The sequence below is a fragment of the Phyllostomus hastatus genome, unplaced genomic scaffold, assembly GCF_019186645.2.
Source record: "Phyllostomus hastatus isolate PE091 unplaced genomic scaffold, TTU_PhHast_1.1 phas_scaffold_385, whole genome shotgun sequence".
In the NCBI taxonomy this organism is placed as follows: Eukaryota; Metazoa; Chordata; class Mammalia; order Chiroptera; family Phyllostomidae; genus Phyllostomus; species Phyllostomus hastatus.
In genome coordinates this window covers 7,293,116-7,319,427 of record NW_025334026.1, presented here as the reverse complement: position 1 = coordinate 7,319,427, position 26,312 = coordinate 7,293,116, and the positions used below count along the sequence as shown (strand labels likewise).

Sequence of the window (26,312 nt, the reverse complement as noted above, 5' to 3'; positions counted from 1 at the left end):
TGACCTTTCTAAAATCCAAAACTTTCTGAATCCTAAAACACATCTGTGTTAAGTACTGGAGTCACACATAAGGTCTTGTATGTCATGATTGGAAAGTTGGCTTTATCTTGAAAATGTTGGGGAATGAGAAAAGGGTTTTAATTACTAGAGTGATATGATCAGAATATCATTATCAGTATTCAATGCTAATAACTATGGGAAGAGTCCACTGAAAGATGGGACAACTGGAGTCTGAAAAAATAGTAAAGATATTCAGTTGTACATTGGAAGAGTTGAGAAATGATTAAAGTTCCAACTAGAGCAAACGAGATAGAGATAGAAGGAAGAAAATCTCCACAGATTTTAAAAAATATTTTATTTACTTATTTTTAGAGAGGGGGAAGGGAGGGAGAAAGAGACAGAGAGAAACATGGATTGGTTGCCTCTTGCACATCCCCAAATGGGGACTTGGCCTGCAACCTAGGAAGGTACTCCAACCGGGAATCAAACCAGCAACTTTTCAGGTTGCAGGTCGATGCCCAATCCACTGAGCCACACCAGTTAGAGCTCCATAGATTTAAAAAAAGAAGAAGAAATTGATTAGAATTAGTGGCCAATTACACATGACAGGAAGAAGTCTAGATGAAATCAGATTTGTTTTTAGTTTCTTCAAAATTTTTTTATTGACTGATTTGAGAGAGATCAATTTGTTGTTCCACTTATTTATGCATTCACTGGTTGATTCTTGTATGTTCTCTGACTGGGGATCCAACCTGCAACCTTGGCATATCAGGATGACACACTAACAAACTGAGCTACCAGGCCAGGGACAGATGAATTTAGACTTGCCTTGAAGGACTGAGTAGATGATCTTATCGTTCTTACAATAGACAGTATGGAGGAAAAATATGATGTTGCTTTGCTTTTTTTCAGGTGTAGGGAAAAAAGAAAATGAGGTAAATTGTTAGTAGTCAGAAGGTTAACAAAGGTCTACAGAAAAATTAGAGACTGGAATGTAGTATGTGTTCAGTAAACAATAGCTATTTGTTATTTTTTTCATCCAGATTATAGCATTGGTTCATAAGTAAAGTGAAAGCCACTATTTACCATTATGATTGAAGAAATGATTTAAAGATAAAGTCCAACTATTGCTTGTCTGAAAGACAGAACTCTAAAATGAAAGAATTTGGAAGGGTTTTTTTTAAATAACCACTGAGTTACAATATCCACTGGCAGCAAATGCAGTTGCTATGGACTCCTTAGGTGCAGAACTTGGAAAGCCTACTGTATATCAATCAGGTCCTTCTCTTTAAGACAGTAGTGATGGCATTTTATATTTATTGAGCATAAAATTCAAAATAAACACTTTTTCAATACCCACTATCAAGTGTCAGATCAAGTACAAGATCCTAAAGATGCAAAGATGACTAACTAGGGCCACAGCCCTCCTCTCAAGAAGCTCAGAGTCCAGTAAGGGAGATAACATATACACATAATTAATATGTAGCATGATAAATGTAATGACAATGGTTAGAAACCATATTATGGGAATGCAGGTGACAGAACTAGGGTAATTCTTCTCCAGGGTGGGGAACACATGTGTCAGGGCAAATTACCTAGCAGCTAAGGCAAGAGTAGCAATCTATGGGTCACAGGCCAAATCTAGTCCACTGCCTGTTTTTGTCTGGCCTTTGAGCTAAGAAAGGCTTTTACATATTTAAGTAGTTTTTAAAGCAAGAGAATAATGTTTCATAATACATGAAAATCATATGACATCCCATTTCAATGTTGTAAAGTTTTACTGGACGTAGCCATGCTCATTAGTTTACATTCTGTCTATGGCTATTCTTGTCTGCAAGGACAGAGGTCAGTAGTTGAGACAAAGCCCACATGGTTCCCGAAACCTAAGAGATTTACTATGCAGCACGTTACAGAAAAAATCTGTCAACCCCAATCTAAGACTGTATCTTTAGGGCATGTAAGATCTGGTGAAGGGGGGAAGGGACTCAGCTGATGTCTTTCCTCACAGAAGGGCCAAATCAACTTTCACACGCAAGAGAGAACCCAGTGAGTTCAGAGAAATGGCACGTGAGGAGAGTAAAAGATGTACTGAGGCTACTTGGGTGGGAAGAGTGAGGGCGAAAATATACAAACAATAGTGTTTATTTTGCACTTATCAGGTTCAAGAAAGGTATTTGCTGATCTATGAGAATGGATAAGTAAAATAAAGTTAAATAGAAAATAAAAAACAATCCTGTGGGAGGTCACTGTCTGTTGGTGAGCTACACAAGTTTTCCACTCTAAACTTTAAAAAAAGATTTTATTTATTTATTTTTAGAGAGAAGGGGAGGGGGAGAGAAAGAAGGAGAGAAGAATCAATGAGCAAGAGAAACATCAATTGGCTGCCTCTCTCATGCCCCAACAAGGGTCCTGGACCACAACCCAGGCATGTGCCCTGACCAGGAATGGAATGGGTGACCTTTCTGTTCGCAGGCTGGTGCTCAACCCACTGAGCACACTAGCCAGGGCTCACTCTTTCAACTCTTACGAGTTGCTTCTTAGTTCTGAAGCTATTTGTGCTCACTTTCCTCTCTTCCCACGGGTTCTAGTTATTTAGTTTGCTTTTTTTCTAAGAGGCAGCAAGGTGTAGTAGGGATAATGTGGGCTTGGAAGTTGGGCTTGTGTGACCTAAGAAAACTGGTCCTCAGAGACTGGGGGTAATGACCACCAACAGGTAGAGGCACAGTTTCAAAAAAATTATTCAAAAGCAGAGATAGGCAATCTATGGCCCATATCTGACCTACTGCCTGATCTGTAATTAAGATTTACTGGCATGTAGCCACACCTACTTGTTTCTGCACTGTCTATGGCTGTTTTAGTTCTACAATGTCAGAGCTGAATAGTTACAACAGAAGTCATGGGGTCTGTAAAGCCAAAAATATCTGACCTTTTACAGGAAGTTTGTCATTCTCTGGGTAAAAGGATACAGTTATTAGAGAGAAATGAGCCTGGTCCAGAGAGCCTGATTTTCTTTCCTGACAACAACCTGCAGACACATCCAATCTCTCTTACTCCTTTGGTCCTTTAAGAAATTAACCAGTATTTAGTTCTGAAGTATACTATGGCAGCAATTTTCAATTTTTTTCATCTCATGGCACACATAAACTGCTAAAATTCTGCAGCCCCAAATTCTGCACCAAAAAATATACTTTTTGCTGATATGACAAAAAATAGGTATAATTTCGATTCATTCACACTGGACAGCTATTGTTGTGTTGACTGCTGTCATTTTTTTATTTGACAGTCCAAGGGAAAAAGGGTCAGTACGTCTATTAAATAGTCAGTTTTGCATGTTTCAAAAAATCTTGCCATACACTCGTGTGGCTTTTGCAGCATGCTGGTTGAAAATCACTGTACTAAAGTATAAACTAGTTACCATTCCAGTAGCCTCGAGTCTCACTGGGGCCTTAAAACATGGCAGACTGGTATATTTCAAAACCTACAACTCAGGCACAGCACTGCAGGCAAGATACCTATGGATCTGCAGGTTCTCCTCAGTTGTAAGTGCCTAGGCTTGCTTTTCACTGTAGCATTCATAATAGAAGGCACTCCTCCTCACAGAGTGGGGACAATGCCAAGGTCTTGAATGACTGTGGTGAATATAATCCTCCAAGACACTCATTTTAAAAGCATGATCTTCCATGAGTCTTAAACACTACATCCAGGCCAGCTGCCAAACCACAGGTGGGAATTGCGGTACACAGCAACTACAGGAAACCAAATCCTCTGGACGAAAGCATCAGGACTGGAATGGACATGCTAAAAGGAATGTGTAAAAGTGGACATAATCTATGTGGTTAGACATATTACAGTAAAAAAAATGAAATATCATTAAAAGTCATGTTTTCAAAGATTATTTTACTCTTTGAAAATGCACAGGTTATGTCTTGTGAAAAAGGATCTAAAAATGTGCACACAACAGAAATTCAATTTTGTAAAATGTTATACACATTAAATATATATATACATACATATATGCACAGACTTATATCAAAAATGCTGACACTGAGAGTGATATGACTAAGAGTGATTTTTATTTTCTTAGAGTCACTCAGAAGACTAATAAACTGTGAAGCTCAACATCGTCCAAACTGAACTCCTGATCTTACCTCCAAAATCTACTATTTCCATAGCCCTCCCCACCTCAGTTGAAAGCAACTTCATTCTTCTGGCTGCACAGGATAAAATAAAACTGAAATTGTCTTCTGACTACTCTCTTTGCCTCATACTCCACATCTAATCCTTCAAAGATCTTATCAACTATACCTCAAAATATATCTGAATATTATCACTTCTCATTAACTCCACTGCCATTCCCCTGGTCCAAGCCAACATTATCTCTTACCTGGATTTCTACAATATTATTCGAATAGCCTCCCTGCTTCTTTCTTTACATCCTGTGGTCTACTCTCAGTACATAAGCCAGGCAAAGCCTTTAAAAACACAAGTCACATCATGTCACTCCTCTGCTCAAAATCCTGCAACACCTCCCAGGAGTTTCAAGTTCAAGTTCTGAAAATGAGAAGGAATCTCACCAAATCATTCCTTGAGAATAAAAAAACCAGAGAGCAAAACTAATAATTACATTTAATACAAAGGTAGGTGACAAAGTAGCCCCACAAACCCCAAAGTTCAAGAGGCAGACAACCAACATAACCATGATACCTGCATAGAACGGATGTTTGTGTGGAAGAAGAAGGAAGTGACAGGGCTTCTGAAAGACAGATGTACTGTAAAAATCACAGCAGACCTATTTGAGAACATCAGTTGAAACTGGGATGGGTTTCAACCAAACCAAAAGATGTGTTCAAGGGGCCCTGGGTAAAGTCTGAAAGGGGTCAGAGAAGGCTGGTAAACATGAACCCCTGAAACCAGCCCATCAAAGCTCCTTTCCAAGACAGGGCATCATATTTAGTAGAAACTTCTTGAAGTAGAATCAGAATAGTGACAGAGACAAAGGAGGAGGTGCCAGTACAATTGAGGGAGGTGACAGAGCCAGAAAATTTCAGAAAGCAAACCACCATTATTTAATACTTTATGAAAAAGAAAACAGAAAAGGAAGATCTGTGAAATTAATAAAGATATCTTGAACCATTCCTCCTTCTGAAAGTTCAAGAAAACTACTTTCATGCACAAATAAGCAAGGAAAAGTACAAGGTCAAAACTCATACAAAGTCATTATGAGGGAAAAAAGAGTCCCTGAGCGCATTATCAGTTGTCCACTGTGACCCGCCTAAAATAAAACTCTGAGCCAAGTCACTCCATTGAAAAGAAAGGCTCCCTCCTGCTTTCGGGGACAAACCCAAATTCCAAGGAGGACCATGGAGACCCTTGATGACCTGGCTCCTGCTTAACACTGGTCTCACTCTGACACCAGTCAGCAGTGTCCCCACAGGCCTGCAGATGCCTTTGCACACCCTGAAACTTCTATTCTACAATTTGGAAAAAAAAAAAGCAAAAAAATAAGCAACTCCCTAGGGATAAGGAAAGCAGCCAGAAAGATATGCCCACAAAACATATTAAAATAGTAACTTATTACTTTAAAACAAGCTAAAAGATATTAAGAAAATGATACAAGACATAAAAGAACATACAAAGTCTGTCCAGAAGGTGTCCAGCCACATACTATGAAAAAGAGACATTATTCAAGAAGATACAAGATACAAGAAACATTGTACATAGGACAATGATGCCTCAATCCCCTTCCAAGTAGGCACCTTGTGACCTCACACAGTTCTCCCAATGGTGATCAGGTGCCTTGTCCTATATTTTTCTGAATCTCATCAATGGTCTGAAATCTCTAACCTTTCAAAAGTGATTCTAGTTTTGGGAAAAGCCAGAAGTCACAGGACACCACACCTTGGCTGTAAGAGGGCTGAGTCACCTGGGTGATTTGATGTTTTGCCAAAAAAACTGCATGAGATGTGATGCATGAGTGGGCACATTGTCGTGATGAAGCTGCCAATCACCAGTTGCCCACAGCTGTGACCTTCTGAATCATCTGAATAGTTTCCATAGAGGAATGTTCAAACTCAATGCAAAATTTGATGCAGATTTGTTGCTCTGCTCACTCAGTCATCTTGAATGTAACTGCCACAAAGTACACATGCTCACTCAATGGCATCTACCACCCTCACTGACTAGTACAGTGAAGTCATCCTTGTTCACATATGTGCATTACAGTCCACTCTTCTTGGCTACCAGGTTAAACCGGTGTTGTGCAAACCATTCTCGTTATATTAACAATGGCTGGACTTTGTCTGGACAGACCTTGTAAATCATAATTACAAAAACTCAGAAATGAAATAACAGAACTCAGGAAAAAATCAGAAACAAAAGAAAAAAATCATTTCAGAAATGAAGACTAACTTGGAAGAAAGAAAAGAGTTAATAAATACAACAGATACTCTTAAAAATGGAGTATAATTTTCTGATTTAAAGTAATTGGAAATAGAAGAAACATTTTAAAATAAAAAGGAAATTAAGAGATAAAATGAATTCCAGTCAAAGTGACCAAATATTAAAGCCAAAATAAAAACAAAACAAAAACAAAACAAAACAAAACAAACCCAGCATATGAACAATAAGAGTCTCTGAAGAAGGATAAAAATGAAAGTTAGGTAACAGAGGAGATACTGAAAACCAAATTAAAAGAAAACATTCTTTAAAAACAATTTGGTATATGTTAACAGAGTGCACAGTCCCCCTCAGAATGTGTGCTTTATAGTGACCAACATTGACATATTCTGTTAAAATTATGGGACTTTCAAGGGAAAAAAATCCTTTGAGCATCTAGGCAAAAGTGGCAAGTGCTTTATAGGAGAAAAATAAAAGAAGAAATTTTAAAAAAGAATCAAAATTAGATATCAGACTTTTCAACATCAATAGTTTTTGCCAAAAGAAAATGGAGCAATCTATTTAATATACATATAGAGGAAAACTGAGCCAAAAAATTATATCCAGCAAAACTAACTTTGAGGTACAAAGGGCACAGAGATATTATCAAAATTAAGAAATCAGGGAATATTGTTTCCACAGACATGTTCTGAAGAATCTACTAGCATGCAGGCCAGCAAACTTTCTGTGAAAGACTAGACAGTAAGTATCTTGTGTCTTTCAAGCCAGTCTCTGTTGCACATCCTTCTTACTTTTACAACATTTAAAAATTTTGTAGAAACCATTCTTAGCTCATAGGCCATACAGAAACAGGTGGTGAGTCACAGTTTGCCAATCCCTGTACTAAAAGCTGAGCTGCAGACATCTAAAATAATTAGGGGGCACTGAAAAAGGACTGGGATAGCCTGACCCAGTGGTCCTGAAATACCATACTTCTCTAAGAGAAACTAAGCCATGTTGAAGAAATTACTGATTCCTGATTTGACCTGACCCTATGATATCTCATCATACCAAATACCAAGAACAATAAACAAGAAAAGTAGCCAGTTAATGTAAACTCACTGCAACATATAAAATGTGTGTGTACATTCCTGCCCCTCTCCTATCTCCAGTATTTGTTTGACAAAAACAGGAATTTTTGTCTCTTGTTCACTACTGTATCACAAGTGCCTACAATGGTGCTAAGCACCTAGCAGAAGTTCAGGAAATATTTGCTGAATAAATGAATAAGCAGGAGAAATCTGTTTCTAATTCTAACTTTAATAGTTAGTAGTACAAGGTCAAGAAAAAAAATCTCTCTCCTCCCATGATTAACCTTCCTCTCCCCTGTGCCCTGGTCACGTCTCAGTCCTTATTCTTCAGTCCCTTAAACATTCTGGGATGAAAGCAGCTCTATTGTGGTTTTGTCTCTGCTTGTTTTATTTTCTCTGTGTAGCAACATTTTGGTGTTTGGCCAGCCTTGCATTCTTTGCAAGGAACAGATTTCATTTCTTTTTTATGGCCTACAAGTAGTTGTAAAAACACTGGCATTCAATTTCTCACAAGTGCCCTTACTTGCTCATTCTGCCTTCATCTCCAGCATGAGATAACCCCATATATGGTCAAATGTTGCTAATAATTGCCCTTATTTAATCTGGACTTCAAAATAACATTTATGATGAAATATTAAAATATTACCTAAAATCAAATACTGTAATCAGCACATTCATCATTAGGTCTGGCTTTATGTTTTTTTTTTCAAAAGTAAATAGCTTTAACATATTATATCTTAATTAAGGTTTTTAGCAGTTACAAACAACACAACTGTGGTTGAACTTCCTTCCACAATGATTTTAATTACATGGCATTATTTATGCCTGATTTGAACAACACTGACAGAGAAATAAAGATACATATTCCTTCAAGATCTTAACCTTTCTTTCATATTATGGAATACACACAGAACTTCATGAACAGGAACTTTTTTAAGTGTTTAACTCAAAGTTTTATTTATACACCCATGTAACTACCACCCAGAAGAAGACAGAGAACAGTCCCAGAAGTTTGTTCCTTTTTTATTGCTGAGTAGTAACTCACTGTATGAATAGACCACATTTTCCATTTCCTTGTTGATGGGCACTTGGATTTGTTTCCAGCTTTTGGCTATTATTATAAATAGTGCTGCTATAAATATTTTTGGATAAGTCTTTTGGTATAATTTTCTTATGCACACAACTTTTTTCTGTTGCCTGTATACCCAGGAGAATATCTGACTTGTCATAAGGTAGGCATAAGTTTTGCCAAGTAACTATAACTAGTACTTTTCCCAAGTGGCTGTACTAGTTTACACTCCCCTATCTGACTGGCACTTAATCAAAGAATATCTAATGTTTTTCCCCTTGTGATTTCTATCCTGACCCATAGAAACTATGATATAATAAATGTTTGCTGTTTTAGGTCACTACACTTTAAGGAGCTCCTGTGATGAACATATCCACATGCTGGGTGTCTGGGGCACCCCAGTTTCACGAGGCCAGAGCTGTCTCTCTTGGGACCCTTCTGGACCCATCCATTGTACTTCTTTATCTGACTGTTCATCTGTAGCCTTTATAAGAATACCTCTAGATTTTCCCTCTTAGATGCAACTTTTTAAATGAGAAATAAACCAAGACTCATAGAAATAAAGTAACTTGTGTAGGTTCACACTGCTTGTAAGTGGCAGAGCTGGGATTTAAACTGAGACAGGCAGAGCCTCTCTTAAATGGAGGGGAGTGCTCTTCAGTTATTTTTTAAAGCTTCTCCAAGGTAAGTTTAAAGTTTCTTTTTAGGCACATCCCAAAGAGCTCTGCTCTACACCTGGGCATGCCAGCCCACACAGAACCTGGAAAGCATGAAGAAACAGAAGGCAGACTCTGGCAGCAGTTCAGGGAGTCATACTCTCCTTCTTAGTGTGCACTCCCTTGACTGATCAAGCTCGCTCCCTTTTTCCTTTCCCTCCATCTTGTTTTCAGTAAACCTCTCCTTCTAAATTGGCTTCACCTCCTCTCTTTTTCTTTAATTCTCACCCGAGAGTATGTTCCATAGATTTTGAAGGGGGGAGAGATAGAGAAACATTGATGTGAGCGAGATGTAAGGATGACACTCTAACCAACTGGGCCACCCAGCCAGGGCTCGCCTCCTCTCTCAATTTCTATCTTTGTGGGTGGAGCAAGAGCCACTTCACCAGTGACAATACCAGGAAAATTTGACTAAGAAACCAAAATCTTAACCATTTTACTCACTGAATATGTCTTCACAGGAACTAATAACATAAAATACTTTATTGGGGAAAAAAGCTTTAGGTGAATTACAATCAGAATGTTGTTTTTATTTTTAAATAACTGCCTGATTTAAGACCTTTGATGTCTACTTGAATAAAATAAATCATTCATTAATTTTTAAAAACAAGATGAATGATATATCTTGGATTTTCTCTAAAATAATTCAGAAATGGGAGGAAAGAGAGAGTTAAATCAATCAATGTCAGCCTACAGTAATAATTGTATGTGGTCATATATTGGGGTTTTGTATGCCATTATAATTTTTGTATTTGAAATTTTTTACAATTTAAGAAAAAACTTATTTTTAGTTTTTTCAACCTTAGCACTACTGACACTCTGGTCTGAATAAATTTTTTTGTGGGGGTTGTCCTGTGCATTGTAGAATGTTCAGCAGAATCCCCGGCCTCTACCCATTAGATGCCAGTAGTGCTACCACCCCACCGTTGTGGGGGACAACCAAAATTTCCAGACATTGCCAAATGTCTCCCAGGGAGCAAATTGACCCCCATTGCTTTGAAACAAGGTTGCTTGTTATTATTAGAAGTCCTAGCTTTGGCAAAACCATAATACCTTAGGAAAACTGTAAGATATAAGCATACAAAAGTCATCTGCATTTCTATATAAGAATGACTAACAAAATTTAAAAACAACACATATATTATTTACATTAACAACAATAAGAAGGTACTTAATAATTAATCAACAGAAATATTTATTTTCTAAACAACATTATATAATATAAAAATACTGAATAACTAAATAAATGGAGAAACATACTAAGTTACTGGTAGGAAGACAATATCATAATGATGGCTATCATTCTCAAAATTACCTTTAAGTATGATTTATATGGAGGAAGAAAGGGCTAAAATGGACCAAGACATCCTAAGGAAGAACTAAGCAGTGTTCTATAAGATATGAAGATGTTTTGCAAAACTATGGTAATAATTAAAATAGAATAAAATTGGACTTCTGACCAGGATAAAGGAGTAGGTAGATACGCTGTGCCTCCTTGCACCACCAAGAAAAGGACAACAACAAATTTAAAAACAAAAAACAACCAGAACTGCCAGAAAATTTAACTGTATGGAAGTTCGAAAACCAAGGAGTTAAAGTATTATTCATCCAGATTGGTAGGAGGGGTGAAGATGGACAGCTGGGGTGGGGAGGACTCACAGCAAGGTGGCATCTGGCAGACGGGTGGTCCCACATTTGCATGCAGATAAACTGGGAGGAAAAACTGGGGAGCGAGACAGACCATGCAACCTGGGGTTCCAGCGTGGAGAAATAAAGCCTCAAAACTTCTGGCAGTAAAAATCTGTGGGGGTTGTGGAAGCGGAACAAACTCCCAGCCTCAAAGGAGAGTTCATTGGAGAGAACCACAGGGTCCTAGAACATACACAAACCCACCCACCTGGGAATCAGCACCAGAAGAGCCCAATTTGCTTATGGATAGTGGGGGAAATGACTGAAAGTTGGCCGAGTGCTGAGCAAGCAGCATTGTTCACTTTTGGGCTCCTCCCCCACATACAACACCACAAAGCAGCAAAGTGGGTTGCCCTGCTCTGGCCAATACCTAAGGCTCCACCCCTAAGACTCTTCTGAGACAAAAAAAAAATGGCCCAAATGAAAGAACAGAGTAAAGCTCCAGAAAAAGTACAACTAAGCAATGAAGACATTTTGCAGTGTATCAGATGCAGATAGCCAATGTATCAGATGCAGAGTTCAAAACACTGGTTATCGGGATGCTCACAGAAATGGTTGAGTATGGTCACAAAATAGAGGAAAAAGTGAAGGCTATGAAAAGTGAAATAAAGGAAAATGTACAGGGAGCCAACAGTGATGGGAAGGAAACTGGGACTCAACGATTTGGACCAGAAGGAAGAAATAAACATTCAACCAGAACAGAATAAAGAGACAAGAATTTAAAAAAATGAAGAGAGGCTTAGGAACCTCTGGGACAACTTTTTTAAGTGTTCCAACATCCAAATCAAGGGGTGTCAGAAGGAGAAGAGGAATAGAAAGAAATTGAAAACACAATGAAGGAGAACTTTCTCAATCTGGTGAAGGAAATAGACTTCCAGGAAGTCCAGGAAGCTCAGAGAGTCCCAAAGAAGCTGGACCCAAGGAAGCACACACCAAGGCACATCATAATTACATTACCCAAGACCAAAGATAAGGAGGGAGTCTTAAAAACAGCAAGAGAAAAGGAGACAATTACCTACAAAGGAGTTCCCATAAGACTATCAGCTAATTTCTCAAAAGAAATCTTACAGGCAAGAAAGGGCTGGAAAGAAGTATTCAAAGTCATGAAAGGCAAGGACCTATTTCCAAGATTACTCTATCCAGCAAAGCTATCATTTAGAATGAAAGGGCAGATAAAGTGCTTCTCAGATAAGGTCAAGTTAAAGGAGTTCATCACTAAACCCTTATTGTATGAAATATTAAAGGGACTTATCTAAGAAAAAGAAGATAAAAATATGAATATTAAAATGACAACAAATTCACAACTATCAACAGTTGAACCTAAAAGAAACAAAAAACAAAAATGAACTAAGCAAACAACCAGAATGGGAACAGAATCATGAAATGGAGATCACATAGAGAGTTATCAGCAGGGAAGACTGGGGGAAAAGGTACAGGGAATAAGAAGCATAAATGGTTGGCACCAAATAGACAGGGGGGAGGTTAAGAATATTTTAAGAAATATATAGGCCAAAGAACTTACATGTATGATCCATGGACATGAACTAAGGTAAGGGAATGCTGGTGGGAGGAGGGGGTGCAGGGCAGAGAGGAATAAAGGGGAGGGGGGGAATAGGACAATTGGAATAGCATAATCAATAAAATATCTTTAAAAAATAAAACAAAAGCATTTCCAACTATGAACCCCCCCAAATAGAGTAAAATTGAAGAGAGAGATCTCACTAGTAGAATAATGCATATATGGATATTTAATATTTAACCTAGCTGGTACTAAACATTACTAAGAAAAAAGCAACTACAAATAGTTCTGGGAAATTGGCTGTCTATAAGGAAAAAAAATAGAAAATGAATATGTATCTCACTTTTAAAAATAAGTTCCACACTGATTAATAAATTTTGGATTGATTAATGTGAATGGAATTTTTTTTAATTTTTGGAAAAATATATGAGACTATTTTTATGACCTTAGAATAAGAAAGAATTTCTTTACAAAACACAAAAACCATAATGGAAGAGTGATAAATGCAACAAGTTTAAATCTTCTATTCATCAATACTACTCAGCCATAAAAAAAAAAGGGGAAATCTTACCCTTTGTGATAGCATGGATGGACCTAGAGAGCATTATGCTAAGTGAAAGAAGCCAAACAGAGAAAGACAAGCAACATATGATTTCACTCATACATGGAATCTAAAGAACAAAAGGAACTAACAAGTGAAACAGAGACAGATCCATACATAGACAGAGAGCAGAGAGCAGAGACAGATCCATACATAGACAGCTATGCGGGGGGTGCTTGCTCTGTGTGGGGTAAAGGGATTAAGCAAAAGAAAAAAAGAGAGAAAACTCATGGACATGAACAACTGTGTGATGATTTTCCAGGGAAAGGGGAGGTGTGGGGGAAGTTATGGGGGGCGGTAAATGGTGATGGAGAGTCTTGACTTGGGGTGACAAATACACAATACAGTGTACAGATGTTATATCATGGAATTGTGCATCTAAAACCTGTATTGTTTTGTTAACCAGTGTCACCCCAATAAATTTAATAAAAAGGAAAAATTTAGATTCATCAAAGAGATTGTAAAGTTAAAAGACAAGTTAATGAGATAAGCAATTTATAACATATATATCAGATAAATGCTGCTAAAAGAAAGACAAACCTTAGCAGTCAGAAAAATGGGCAAAAGTCATGAACAAGACTTCACATAAGAGTCCACAAATGGCCAGTGAAAATATATAGTATTCAAGCTCATTAATCAGGTAATTAAAAATTAAAATCATGAGCTATCATTTACTTTTACCCAATTAGAAAAATTAAAAAGCCAGGCCATAGTATATAATTAAATTAAGAAGGTTATAAAATGCATTATAATTCTGTACACTAAATGATCCCAATTTTTATTATCTAAATATATGATGCTGATTTACATAAAGTTTAAAAATGTATATATTTATATATGTAACTGAAAGTAACATCAAATATTAACAGTGAAAAAAAGAAAAGCCTAGTGGTAAAAATATGGATCCTTATATAAGTTTTATACTCTGATGGTAGCAGTACACACTACTGCAAACATTTTGGAAAACAATTTGGCATTACCCAGTGAAGTTCAATATGTACATTTCCTACGATCCAGCAATTATATTCCTAAGTGCATATCTTAGAGAAACCCTTAAAGAGAACACCTTAAAAAATGCGCATAGCCCCAAACCAAAAACAGCTCAAATGTTCAGCAACAGTATAAATATATAAATAAGCTATATTATACCTATAATATAGTGGCAATAAAAACAAATTAATGATAGCTATATACTTCAAAATAGGCAAATCTCAAGCTAATGTTAAGCAAAAGAGAAAAAGGAAGGGAAAAAGACAACTGACAGAAAAAAACACAGACTGTGATGCCATTTATGTAAAGTCATCAACAAGCAAACTAAACAAACAAAAATGGGAAAAACATGACAATGTTGCCATACTCAATGAGTTTTTGGAGCATCCTGACACCAGTATTTTGAACTCTGCCTATGATAGGTTGGCTATCTTGTTTTGTTTACTTTTTTTCTGGTGTTTTGTTCTTTTCTTTCATTTGGGCCATATTTCTTTGTTTCCTCAACTTGGCAGCCTCCCTGTGTTTGTTCCCGTGTATTAGGTAGAGCTGCTTTGACTCCCTGTAAAAGGCACCTGTCTGGATGAATGTGACTTCTTTAAAGCCTTGGTTGTCAGACATCCATATAGTTTGATTTTCTGACAGTTCTGGATGTTATTTGTTTTGAGATTTAGTTGTAATTCTTTTTGTGGTTGTGCAAGGAGATGAAGCCTGTCTACCTAAACCTCCATCTTGACTGGAAGCCCTCTACACAAACATATCTTGGAAGATAAAGGCAAAAAACACATTTTTAAATGCCTTGATTTTTTCCCTAATCTCTCTTAGTTTGGAAGAATTAGATTAGTGAGTTCTGTATCAATTTTTGAAGCCATTATATTTAAGACTATGACTCAGTTTAATGTAAAGTTGAACAGAATGGTTGAATAATTTATTAAAACAGAACATGATATTCAAAATATCAAAGTTATAAGGCCAGTCACTGGAAAAACTAGAGCTACTACTGGACTTGAAATAACTACCTAAAAACATGAAGGATAAATAGTATATTTAAAATTCCATTGTTGTACCTAAGTGTAGAACTAAAACTAAATTATTAGCTAGCTTAAGCTATCTGTTTTCATTCCTTTTTCCACTCATTAAATTCTTTGCTTCAATTTTCAGTTTTTAAAAAGTCTGGCTTATATACACTAGTCTGTAAGGAAGACTTTCTGGACCACCCCAGAATGAAAGTATGTTTTTTCTACAAAATTCTTTCATAGAATTTACATGCTCATAGGTGATTATCCTGTGCCTCCTACTATTCTGTAACTGGAACTGACCAGGAAAGTAAGAGGTGCCAACCAAACTGAACATAACTGGAAATTCACAAGAAAAGCTTAAGTTTCATACTTAACAAGTTAATGCAGGTAGAACTGTGAAGACCCTCATTGTTGTTGTCTTCAACAACTTCTGCATATACAAGGTCTGTCCAGAAAAAGTCCAGCCAATGTTAATATAATGAGATGGTTCGCATGACATTGATGTAACCTGGCAGCCAAGGAGAGTGGACTGGAATGCACATGAATGAACAATGATGACTTCACTGTACTAGTCAGTGGGAGTGGTAGATGCCACTGAGTGAGCATGTGTACTGTGTAGCCCTCACATTCAAACTGACTGAGTGAGGAGAGCAACGAATCTGCATCAAATTTTGTGTGAAACTTGAATGTTCCTTCATGAAAACTATTCAGGTGATTCAAAAGGCTACAGCTATGAGCCACTGGTGATTGGCAGCTTCATCAGGACATCACTCTGGTGCAGAGTTTTATGGCAGAACATCAAATCACCAGGTGATGCAGCACCCCCACCCCACTACAGCCAAGATTTGGCATCCTGTGACTTCTGGCTTTTTCTAAAACTAAAATTACCTTTGAGAGGTTAGAGATTTCAGACCCTCAATGAGATTCAGGCAAATATGATGGGGCAGCTAATGGAGATTGGCCAAACTGTGTGAAGTCCCAAGGTGCCTACTTGAAAGGGGACTGAGGTGTCATTGTCCTATGTACAATGTTTTTTGTATCTTGTATCTTTTTCAATACATATCCCTATTTTTCATATTACATGGTTGGATACCTTCTGGACAGACCATTCCTGAGTCATCTGGTAACCTTTTCAAGCCTTCAAGGCTGACTATTTTCAGTATTTTAGTACTCAATAATACTAAAATAAGTATTAATGTACTTATTTTAAATAATTTTTCCAGAATAAAAATGTTTATAGAATGGTAAATGCAAAGGATCATCAACTCAGGGCTGCAAATTCCTACTGTCATGATTCTAACTAACACGGAATATTAGTAAGAACTTGGTACTTACCAATGGAATAATTTTATATGTTTCTGCCTTATTCCCCAATTAACTCTTATTTGAGAGCAGGAACTCCATCTTAAAAGAGGCAGTAAGGTCTAAATTAGACCTGCCTCAGCCAAAGTAGCTCTGCTCTTATCTATTTTTTATTGGAATTCTGGGTATGACTGTTTCAAACAGGAGTTGAAGTGCTATTACTTTATTTCGTTTCTAAGTTTTAAAAAATTCTTACACCCCACTAACACTAAAAAGACTGATAATACCAAGTGTTGGCAAAGACTGTGAAATAACTAGGATACATTAATGTATAGTCTAGACATACATGAATGGTACAGCCATACATGAATGATTCAGATATTCTGGAAAACGGGAAGTATCTGTTAAAGATACACAGATCTAGATCTAGATGTAGAGATATACAGACATCTTATCCAGTGATTCTACTCACTGGTATATACCCAAAAGAAATTAATGCTTATATCCACCAAAAGTAATGTACAAAAATATTCTTAGCAACTTAACCCATAATATCCAGAAACTAGAAACACCAAATGTCCATCAATAGAACAATGGATAAATTGTGTTAAGTTTAAAAAAACACACAGCAATGAAAAAGAATGAATTATTACTATTTACTATATTATAGGTGAATCTCATGTTAAATAAAAGAAGCTAGGCACAAAATAATAGTTATGATTGCATTCATATGAAGTTTAAAAACAAGCAAGATTGATTGTTCTTGAACTTCACATACAACCTTCATTTCACCTCTGGCAACAGAGATTGGAATAGTGGTTACTTTTGGGTTGAGGAGGGTATTGAATAAGGAGTGTAAAAGAGCCTCCTTTTTCACTAGCATCCATACCAGGTGTTAGTATGTTTCTGTATCTTGCTATGGATGATTACACAAATGTATACAGATGTAAACATTCATCAAATTGTACACTGAATATTTACACATTTACTATGTTATACCTTAATCTTTTTTAAAGATTTTATTTATTTATTTTTAGAGAGAGAAGGGAGGGAGATAGAGAGAGAGAGAGAGAGAGAGAAACATCAATGCGTGGTTGCTGGGGGTTACGGCCTGCAACCCAGGAATGTACCCTGGCTGGGAATCGAACCTGTGACACTTCAGTTCGCAGCCCACGCTCAATCCACTGTTACACCTTAATTTTTACAAACTCATGTAGTGGTATGTCTTGGGAATAAGCATTGAAAATTTCAGTCATGGTTCTGTCATTTCTTGACAAAGCATAGAAGCTCACTGGATGTTCACACCATATATGAAATCTAAGGTCTCTTTCCCTTCTGGAATCAATTAATTCAAAATTTCTATGAATTTTCTTGGTCTTCATGTTTGACTTAAACATAGTAAGTACATATGCAAAATTATCCTTCCCTGATTTTTACCACATATAACTTGATCATACCTCTTTAGTCCCTACTTGGAAAGACTGAGGGGTCTAATAGACTTACTTTATATTAACAGAAGGAACTAGCATCAGAATCTCTATGTCAACACATAAGCACACAAAGTGAAATGTTTACCTAAGAATACATGTGATTAGAAACTAGTTATGGTTTATTATCTGGAAAAAGCAATAAACTGTGATGACAATAACTAGAACCATAACTTGTTTGAATCAATACCAATAACATAGAGCCACTGGAGTGATAATACCTAAGAGTCTGTAATCAATAACTGAAAGCTAGGTGCAGAAAGGTATCTGTTCTTTTCAAAATTCTCATAGCAGCACAATTTATATAGCCAAGTACTGGAAGCAACCTAAATGCCCATCAGTAAATGAGTGGATCAAAAAACTATGGTACATTTACTCAATGAAATACTATGCAGCAGAAAGAAAGAAGGAGCTCCTCCCCTTTTGGGACAGCATGGATAGATCTGGACAGCATTATGCTAAGTGAAATAAGTCAGGCAGTGAAAGACAAATACCATATGATCTCACCTATAAGTGGAACAAGCAAGCAAAATATAACCAGAGACATTGAAATTAAGAACAAACTGGCAGCAACCAGAGGGGAGGTAAGAGGTGATAATGGGGAGAAAAGGGGGACAGGTTCTCAGGAATGTATGTAAAGGTCACATGGACAAAACCAAAGGGGGGTAGGATCAAGGGTGGGAAGTGGGGATGGCTGGGGTAGGGAGGAGTGGTGAGGGAAAAACAGAGACAACTATACTTGAACAACAATTAAAAAATGTGAAAATAAAAAGAAGAATCAATACTTACTGTACAAGTTCTACACATTAGAAACAAATCAAGACATTCCTTTATAGGGGCAAGCAGGCTACACAAAGGAAGTATACCACTTTTTCTGTTTTGTTTTGTTTTGTTTTTTTTTTACAGGGGGTATATATTATTTTTATAAATAAAAAAATAAGAGATAAAATTGTTCTCACCAACTTTTCTTCACAAGGAAATGCTACCTGAATTTAACAGTACTCTCCTCTTTTTAAAAGGATTCTGAATTTTTTATTTCTTAGACAGCATGCAAATAATGTGTTTAGATTATTTTACAAAAAGAGCTCAAGCTGCTCAGAAAAAGCAATGGGCTTGCTGGGGGAAAAAAAAAACAGTTTTTCAGACTACTGTACAAAGAGAGTAATCTCCATTTTTATATCCTCACTCTAGATATGTAAGTCAGGTTATCAGATTAAGTAAGAATACACTAGTCATCACTTCATGAGAAAGGAAAAAATGCAATGGCTTTAGAAGTATTTGATTCTAAGGAACTTCCTGTATGGATGATAGATTAAGCTCTCAAATTTCAGCTTGTTGTAAAGAACAAAAGAAGTATCTATCAGGTGACAACAGCAGCACTGCATGTAATAACATGCTACAAAAAAAGCACTAAACCACTGAGACCAAGGCATGGACTCTGATTCTGGCCTTGCCATCTAAATTTGAGTAAATCATTTTGATCTTTCTGACTCAGTCTTCCTATCTGTAAAATGAAGAGACTGTGTTAGATAATTTTAGCTTTATTTTTTCTTTATCACTAAAAATTCCTAAATGCTCAGAATTTACTACATGCTCACCAACATGGTAGAGGCTTCTCCTGATATTTACCTTAATCTATGCAAAAGCCAACTATTCTTACTAATGAAAATATCTAGAAATTAGAAATCAGAAGCCACTAAAATTGAATGATGGGCATTAAAGCCTGAGGTCCATGATAAAGGTCACTGCTACATATTGCGTTTGCCTTCATTAAACTAATAAAAAGAACCACAATTCATAAATTAATTAATTGAAAGGGTCTATAATAAATTGGCTAAAGACTTTTTTTAAAAACTCAGTGATGAAGTTATATCTGTTCAAGAAAAGGTCTGCAATTTATACACACACACATACATATATACACACATATTAAGATATACATATACATATATACATATACACATACACATCTTTATTAGCTGAACAGAGTCGAAATAAAAAAACATGGCATCTACTCACTTTGACAGAGATACTCCCCCAGCTTTCCCAATCATCTCTTCATGGTGTAATACCGAGTAGTTCCACGGAATATGGAGGAACTTTAAGAGGGTTCTCATCCATCGTTCAGGATGTAAGACAAGTTGTTCATAGTGAACTAACATGCATTTTTTATAGCCAACCTCCATACACTGGTTATACATGGTTTCTATGGCACGATTCCACTTGGTCAAACAGTCCCTGTAACTGTTCAGGTCAAACCCAGCTATAGTAACTTTTCGAGAAATCATTGAATGTACTGATGCCCGGCCATCTCGAACCATCAGGAGAAATTTGGCATTGGGAAATAACCTAGCAAGGTACGTTAAGGATTTCAGGGCAAAAGGATCTTTATTACATAAATAAGGAGCTGGCTCCCCATGTTTAACAATGATTTCTAGTAAGAAGGCTTGCATGGCAGAATCCAGCACTTCATCAGTGACACCAGCCTCATCCAAGCGTATTTTCTCTTTACTCGACCGTGACCACATCTGCTTCAGGGCCAGGATTCGGGGAATGACTCTGGTTTCCTCTCCACAGCGAATATCAGGATGTGCATCTAACATGGCCCTCATGAGTGTGGTTCCACTCCGAGGCACGCCTCCGATAAAAATTAAAGGCATATCTTTGTGATAGGCGAAGGTTTTGTTGGCTTTGATGTCCAGGCCAGTTTGTACAGTGGTCTTTGTGCTCTCCAATTTGAGAGGCTGACTACGTTCCTCTATTCGGTGATGGCATTCCATGGCGTGTTGGCCCAAGTAAAACACAGTCACAGAACTAATCACCAGACATGCCAATAGTAAGTTCTGCTTCAGTTTTCCAACCATCTTGATGTGGTTATCTTTCTATTAAACAGATATTTTGCTCAAAATGATTTTCAGAAACTGTTCAGGCCATGGAGATTCTACTTCAGAAAGATGATCAACATCTAATAGGAAAAGGAACAAGTTATTTTACCATCATTAATATTGTTTACAAATTAGTCATCAGTTATCACTATAACATTTTAGCTAGAAAGAATATGAAGCTGTCTTAGATGCTTTGATATTCATACAATGCAAATATACAAAAATGCAAGCAAAAATAAATCAACATTTCTAATAAAAAACACCTGCTTAATATAACAATTCTGAAGCTATGCACAAAATGGAAAATTAAATAAAACTATTTCTATCAATGAGTCAAGTGAATATTTAGTGTGCCCAAGGATATAAGGAGTCTAACCCAAGGCTATTCTCTGACAGTTAGATTTGATTCATTCCCAAGAAGTCATTATCTCCACATTCTACAAGAAAAAGAAATTACAGAAGAAATACAACTTCTAAATCTTTAACACATATTCAGTTTATTCATCCTGCAAATTATTTACTTAGGTACTACAGGCCACATACTTGGGCTTGGCTAAGGATAAACTTTGAAAAGGACAGGAGTGCAGTGACCTCTGCTCTCAGGAAAAAAAGTCTTATGAACAGACAGATATGCAAACAATGACAATATAAGGGATAAAAGCCTTAGTAGAAATAATCACAGGGGACAATGGAAGTATAATAAAAAGGAACAAATAGTTCTATCTACCTCAGGACACTATAAAGGCCTTAGAGAAAGTAAGAGAGACAGCTGTTCTAAGCAGTAGGAACCTGTGTGCAAAAGCACAATGGCATGACAGAATATGGCATAATTAATTAACAAGAAGTAGTTCTGGAGAACTGGTGTATAGAGTGCAAAGAAAAATGCATGTGTGTGTGATCTAGCCTTCAGAAACACAGATAAGATTTGGGCACACAGAGCATTCTAAGCTGAAGATGACCAACGATGTGAATGTGTAAAAGCAGAGCATGTATGTAAAACATACATACTATATAAAATATACATACTATGGAACTGCTAGCTTAACTCAAACAAGATTACATGCTACAAAGTAGACAGAAAGCAGACTATACACAGACTAAAAAAAACTTACCCTGAATCCTCAGAGGGCAAGTGTAATAATTAATTTTATATGTCAACTTTGCTAGGCTATGGCATGCAGTTTTTGGTAAAACACTCAATGTTGCTGTGGAGGAATTTTTTGGATATAATTAACAAATCAACAGACTTTGAGTAAAGCAGATTACCCTCCATAATATAAATGAGCCTCATCCAACAATTGAAGTCCTTAAGAATAAGTAAGGACATGTCTTGAAGAAAAAGGAATTCTCCTTAAGACTGCAACACAGAAGTCCTGCCTGTGTTTCCTGCCTGCTGCCCTACAGAATTCAGACTCAAGGCTAACATCAACTCTTACCTGCCTGGCTGTTCTATGGATCTTAGAAATGCCAGCACCACAACCTCATGAACCAATTCCTTAAAACTCCATTTATTTGTATCTTCCTCACTTTCTTTTTTCAGTGTTCTATAGTTTTCCAAGTTTAAGTCTTTTACCACCTCGGTTAAATTTATTCCTAGGTACTTAATTTTTCTTGTTCCTATAGTAAATGGGATTGTTTCTTAGTTTCTCTTTCTGATAGTTCATTGTTGGTGTACATAAATGCCACTGACTTCTGAATAAAAATCTCATATATATACATATATACACAGGTATGTATGTGTATATGTACACACATACACACACATATGTGTGTATGGTCTGTCCAGAAAGTGTCTGGCCATGCAATATGAATACGAAGCATGTGTGTGTATATATACAATACACACACACAGACTAACAGTAAGTATACCTGGGAAAATGACCAAAATAATACATTCTGAGAGTCAGGATGTCTAGCTTTGGACTAGTGAGAAGGTAGCCAATTCTCCCCAAAAATCAATTATAAAGTAGAATAAAATGGACAAAAAACTATTTCACAGTCTTCTGGAACTCTACCAGAATACAATAACCTAAGAAGGATTTACATTTGAAAAATTGCTAAATGTTGAGTAAGAACAGTCAGAGTCTCTGGCATTCTTGCCTGAGACTATTCCCACTTCCCCACCCACCCACCAGGTACAGAGGTTTTGCAGGTCAGGGCAAGGCAGAGCAAACTATGAGGACTGGCAGCTTTTGATCAAAGGGAGATCACTCAATTTGGAGTACTGTGCTGTCAGTGTAAGTGATGTTCCAGGGGACAGGTGAGCAAGGAAGGTGAACAGCTCTAATAGGATAAGGTTAAAGTCATGGTTGGCAAGCTTGTGGTCAATTCTGAGGCTGCAAATAGGCAAAGAAGAAACATGAAAGGACTGAATGGAAAGTAAATGTCAGGGTAGATTTGAAAATGGCCTAAACTTTGAATGTGCTTATCCACCCACATGCAGATCCACCAGCACAGGGAAAGTCTTACTGTTTCAAGGTGTTTGAGCATAACTACTGTTTCCTAAACTACACAGATAAGGGAGAAAACCCTAGAGAGCTATGTTTAAAAAAATAAAAATAATTGCATGTGTGTGTGTATCTGAGCAGCTACACCAGTATACATTTATATGAAATGTCCACACAAGGCAAATTTACAGAAACAGAAAGCAGAGGGTAGAAGCAGGAATTTAAAGGCAAACAGACATGAGTGGACTTTTTGCTGTGTTATGTTCTAAACATGAACTGATGTGGTAGTTGCAGAACTCTATAAAATCCAAAAATCACTGAATTGTATCCTAACAATGAGTAGGCTTTATGGTACATAAGTTATACCTCAATATACCTGTTCTTTGTTTTTTTTAATCATCACCAGAGGATATATTTATTGATTTTTAGAGAGAAAGGAAGTCAGAGAGATAGAGAGAAACAGAGATCAGTTGCCTCCCACGTGTGCCCTGACTGCAATGTAATCTGTAACCCAGATATGTGCCCTGACTGGGGATTGAACCCTCAACTTTTTGGTATATGGGACAACACTCCAACCAACTGAGCCACCTACCCAGGGCAATGCAGCTGTTTTTTTTTTCTTTTCTTATGAATACATTCCTAGAAAAATATTTTGATAGTCACAGTAGGATACACCAACCAAGATCTGTTTTTTGTTTACTTATATATTCATTTCTTTAGTTACATATTTGAACATATTATTGTGCTTGGTACTGTACTTTATTCTAAAGCTGCAACAAAGAACCACAAAGTGAGAATAAGTTGAGATTAAAAGATCCGCTTAATAAGAAAAGGCTGAACAAAAAGCATTAAGATAATTGGTAGCAATACAGCACGAAATATCTATGCAGGAAACTGTATCCATGATATAGTAGAGACTCTTAAGATATTATACCAGATATAAAATATTCACAGTCAAAAGCTAACCTCTAAGTTACTATAGCAGCAACCAATAGTATCTGATAACCTTCCATTAAAACACCCCAAATTCCCAATAAAATACATAAAAACACAAAAACTGAAAATTATGATCAATTAAGTTCCTTGTCCAGAAACAGACTTATAAGTCATTTGAATGGTTGCACAATACTTTACTGATAGGATCTACCAATGTTTGGCCAATTCTCTGTTATTATTTACTTGTTTTTAAATTTTCATAACTATAAACAACACTATGAGAGATATTCTTATATATACAAACATCTTTGCACACATTATTTTCCTAAACTAAAGTTTTAGAAGAGGAACTGCTAGGTCAACGGGTGTTGGGTATGCTTGATTTTGAAGCATTTAATATATTTTTGATTCATCTCTTTTTCATACCCTGCATCCAAAAATGACAAAAAAATTATTGGTTCTACCTTCAAAACATAGTTAGAATCTGACCACTTCTCAACACTTTCACTAGCAACTCAGCATCTCTCACAAGGAATATTGAAAAGAATCCTTACTTCCATTCCTGCCCTCCTAGAATCTATTCTCAAATTGAACAGCCAGAGGGATCTTTTTAAAATATAAGTCAGAACATATTCCTTTGCTCAAAGCCTGGTATTGTTTTTCAAAGTAGTCTTTAAAAAGTTTATTTTAAGATATACAATGCTAAATCTGTGTTAAATTTCTGTCTTTTCCCCCCTGATTTTATTGATCTGTCAATAAATCTCTATAGGTATCAAAAGTAGTACTGACTGAGGTCAAGCTAATATATCATCATCCCAAAAAGAATGCCTGTTGTTCAAAGTAAAGTCATTGAGAAGGCAACTGTTACCATTAGATGTTTCATAAGGACTCAAATGAAGACAACTCTCTTTATTCAGGGGAAAAGAACACCTTACCATATTCCCAAGCATATCTGAAAGTTGTGTCAACACAATTTTTGGTGATTTCTTTAAGTTTTGACATCTGTTGTATTTTATTTATTTTTAATATACTTTATTGATTATGCTATTACAGCTGTCCCAATTTTCCCCCTCTGCCCCCTCCAGCTGGTACCCCATTCCTTCCAGCAATCCCCCACCTCTTAGCTCCTGACCATGGGTCACGCATGTAAGTTCTTTGGCTTCTCCATTTCCTATACTGTTCTTAACATCCCTCTATTTCATACCCCAATTTGTACTTCTTAATCACTGCACCTTTTCCCCTATTCTCCTCCTTCCCCCTCCTAGCTGATAAGCATCCAAATGATCTCCATATCTATGATTCTGTTTCCGTTCTGCTTGTTTGCTTACCTTGTTTTTTAGATGTAATTGTTCATAGTTGTGAATTGTCATTTTAATGTTCATAGTTGTCATCTTTTTCTTAAATAAGTCCCTTTAACATTTCATATAATAAGGGCTTGGTGATGATGAACTCCTTTAACTTGACCTTATCTGGAAAGCACTTTATATGCTCTTCCATTTTAAATGATAGCTTTGCTGGATAGGGTAATCAAGGTTGTAGGTCCTTGCTTTTTCACCACTTTGAATACTTCTTGCCAGTCCCATCTAGCCTACAGAGTTTCTTTTGAGAAATCAGCTGATAGTCTTATGGGAACTCCTTTGTAGGTAACTAATGGCTTTTCTCTTGCTGCCTTTAAGAGTCTCTCTTTAACCTTTCACATTTTAATCGTGATGTGTCTTGAGGTTGCCTTCTTTGGGTCCAATTTGTTTGGGATTCTCTGTACTTCCTGGATTTGTATTTTTATTTCTTTCACCAAATTAGGGAAGTTTTCCATCATTATTTTTTCAAGTAAGTTTTCAATTTCTTGCTCTTCCTCTTCTTCTGGCACCCCCATGATTTGGATGTTGGTACATTTGAAGATGTCCCAGAGGCTCCTTACCCTATCCTCATTGTTTCTTTTTATTTCTTTTTACTTCTTACTGTTCTGATTGATTTCTTTTTTCTTATGTTCCAAATTGTTGATCTGATTCCTGGCTTCACCCCCTCCACTGTTGGTTCCTTGTAGATTTTTTTTAATTTCATTCAATGCAATCTTCATTTTTGCCTGGGTCTTTTTTATGCCACTGCCATACTCAATGTGTTCTCTGAGCATCCTTACCACCAGTGTTTTGAACTCCATTTCTGATAGGTTGCTTATCTCCATTTCATTT

At 36.7% G+C, this 26,312-nt stretch overlaps 1 protein-coding gene across 1 annotated transcript in view; it reads right to left on the bottom strand.

Moving 5' to 3' along the window:
• Nucleotides 1-26,312, bottom strand: part of TPST1 (tyrosylprotein sulfotransferase 1) — a 112,707-nt gene that overhangs the window by 49,432 nt on the left and 36,963 nt on the right. Inside the window, exon 2 of the mRNA XM_045819624.1 lies at nucleotides 19,875-20,820. Within this exon, the coding sequence (XP_045675580.1) occupies nucleotides 19,875-20,719 (845 nt within the window). The 5' untranslated portion in view covers nucleotides 20,720-20,820. The remainder of the gene's footprint in view (nucleotides 1-19,874; nucleotides 20,821-26,312) is intronic.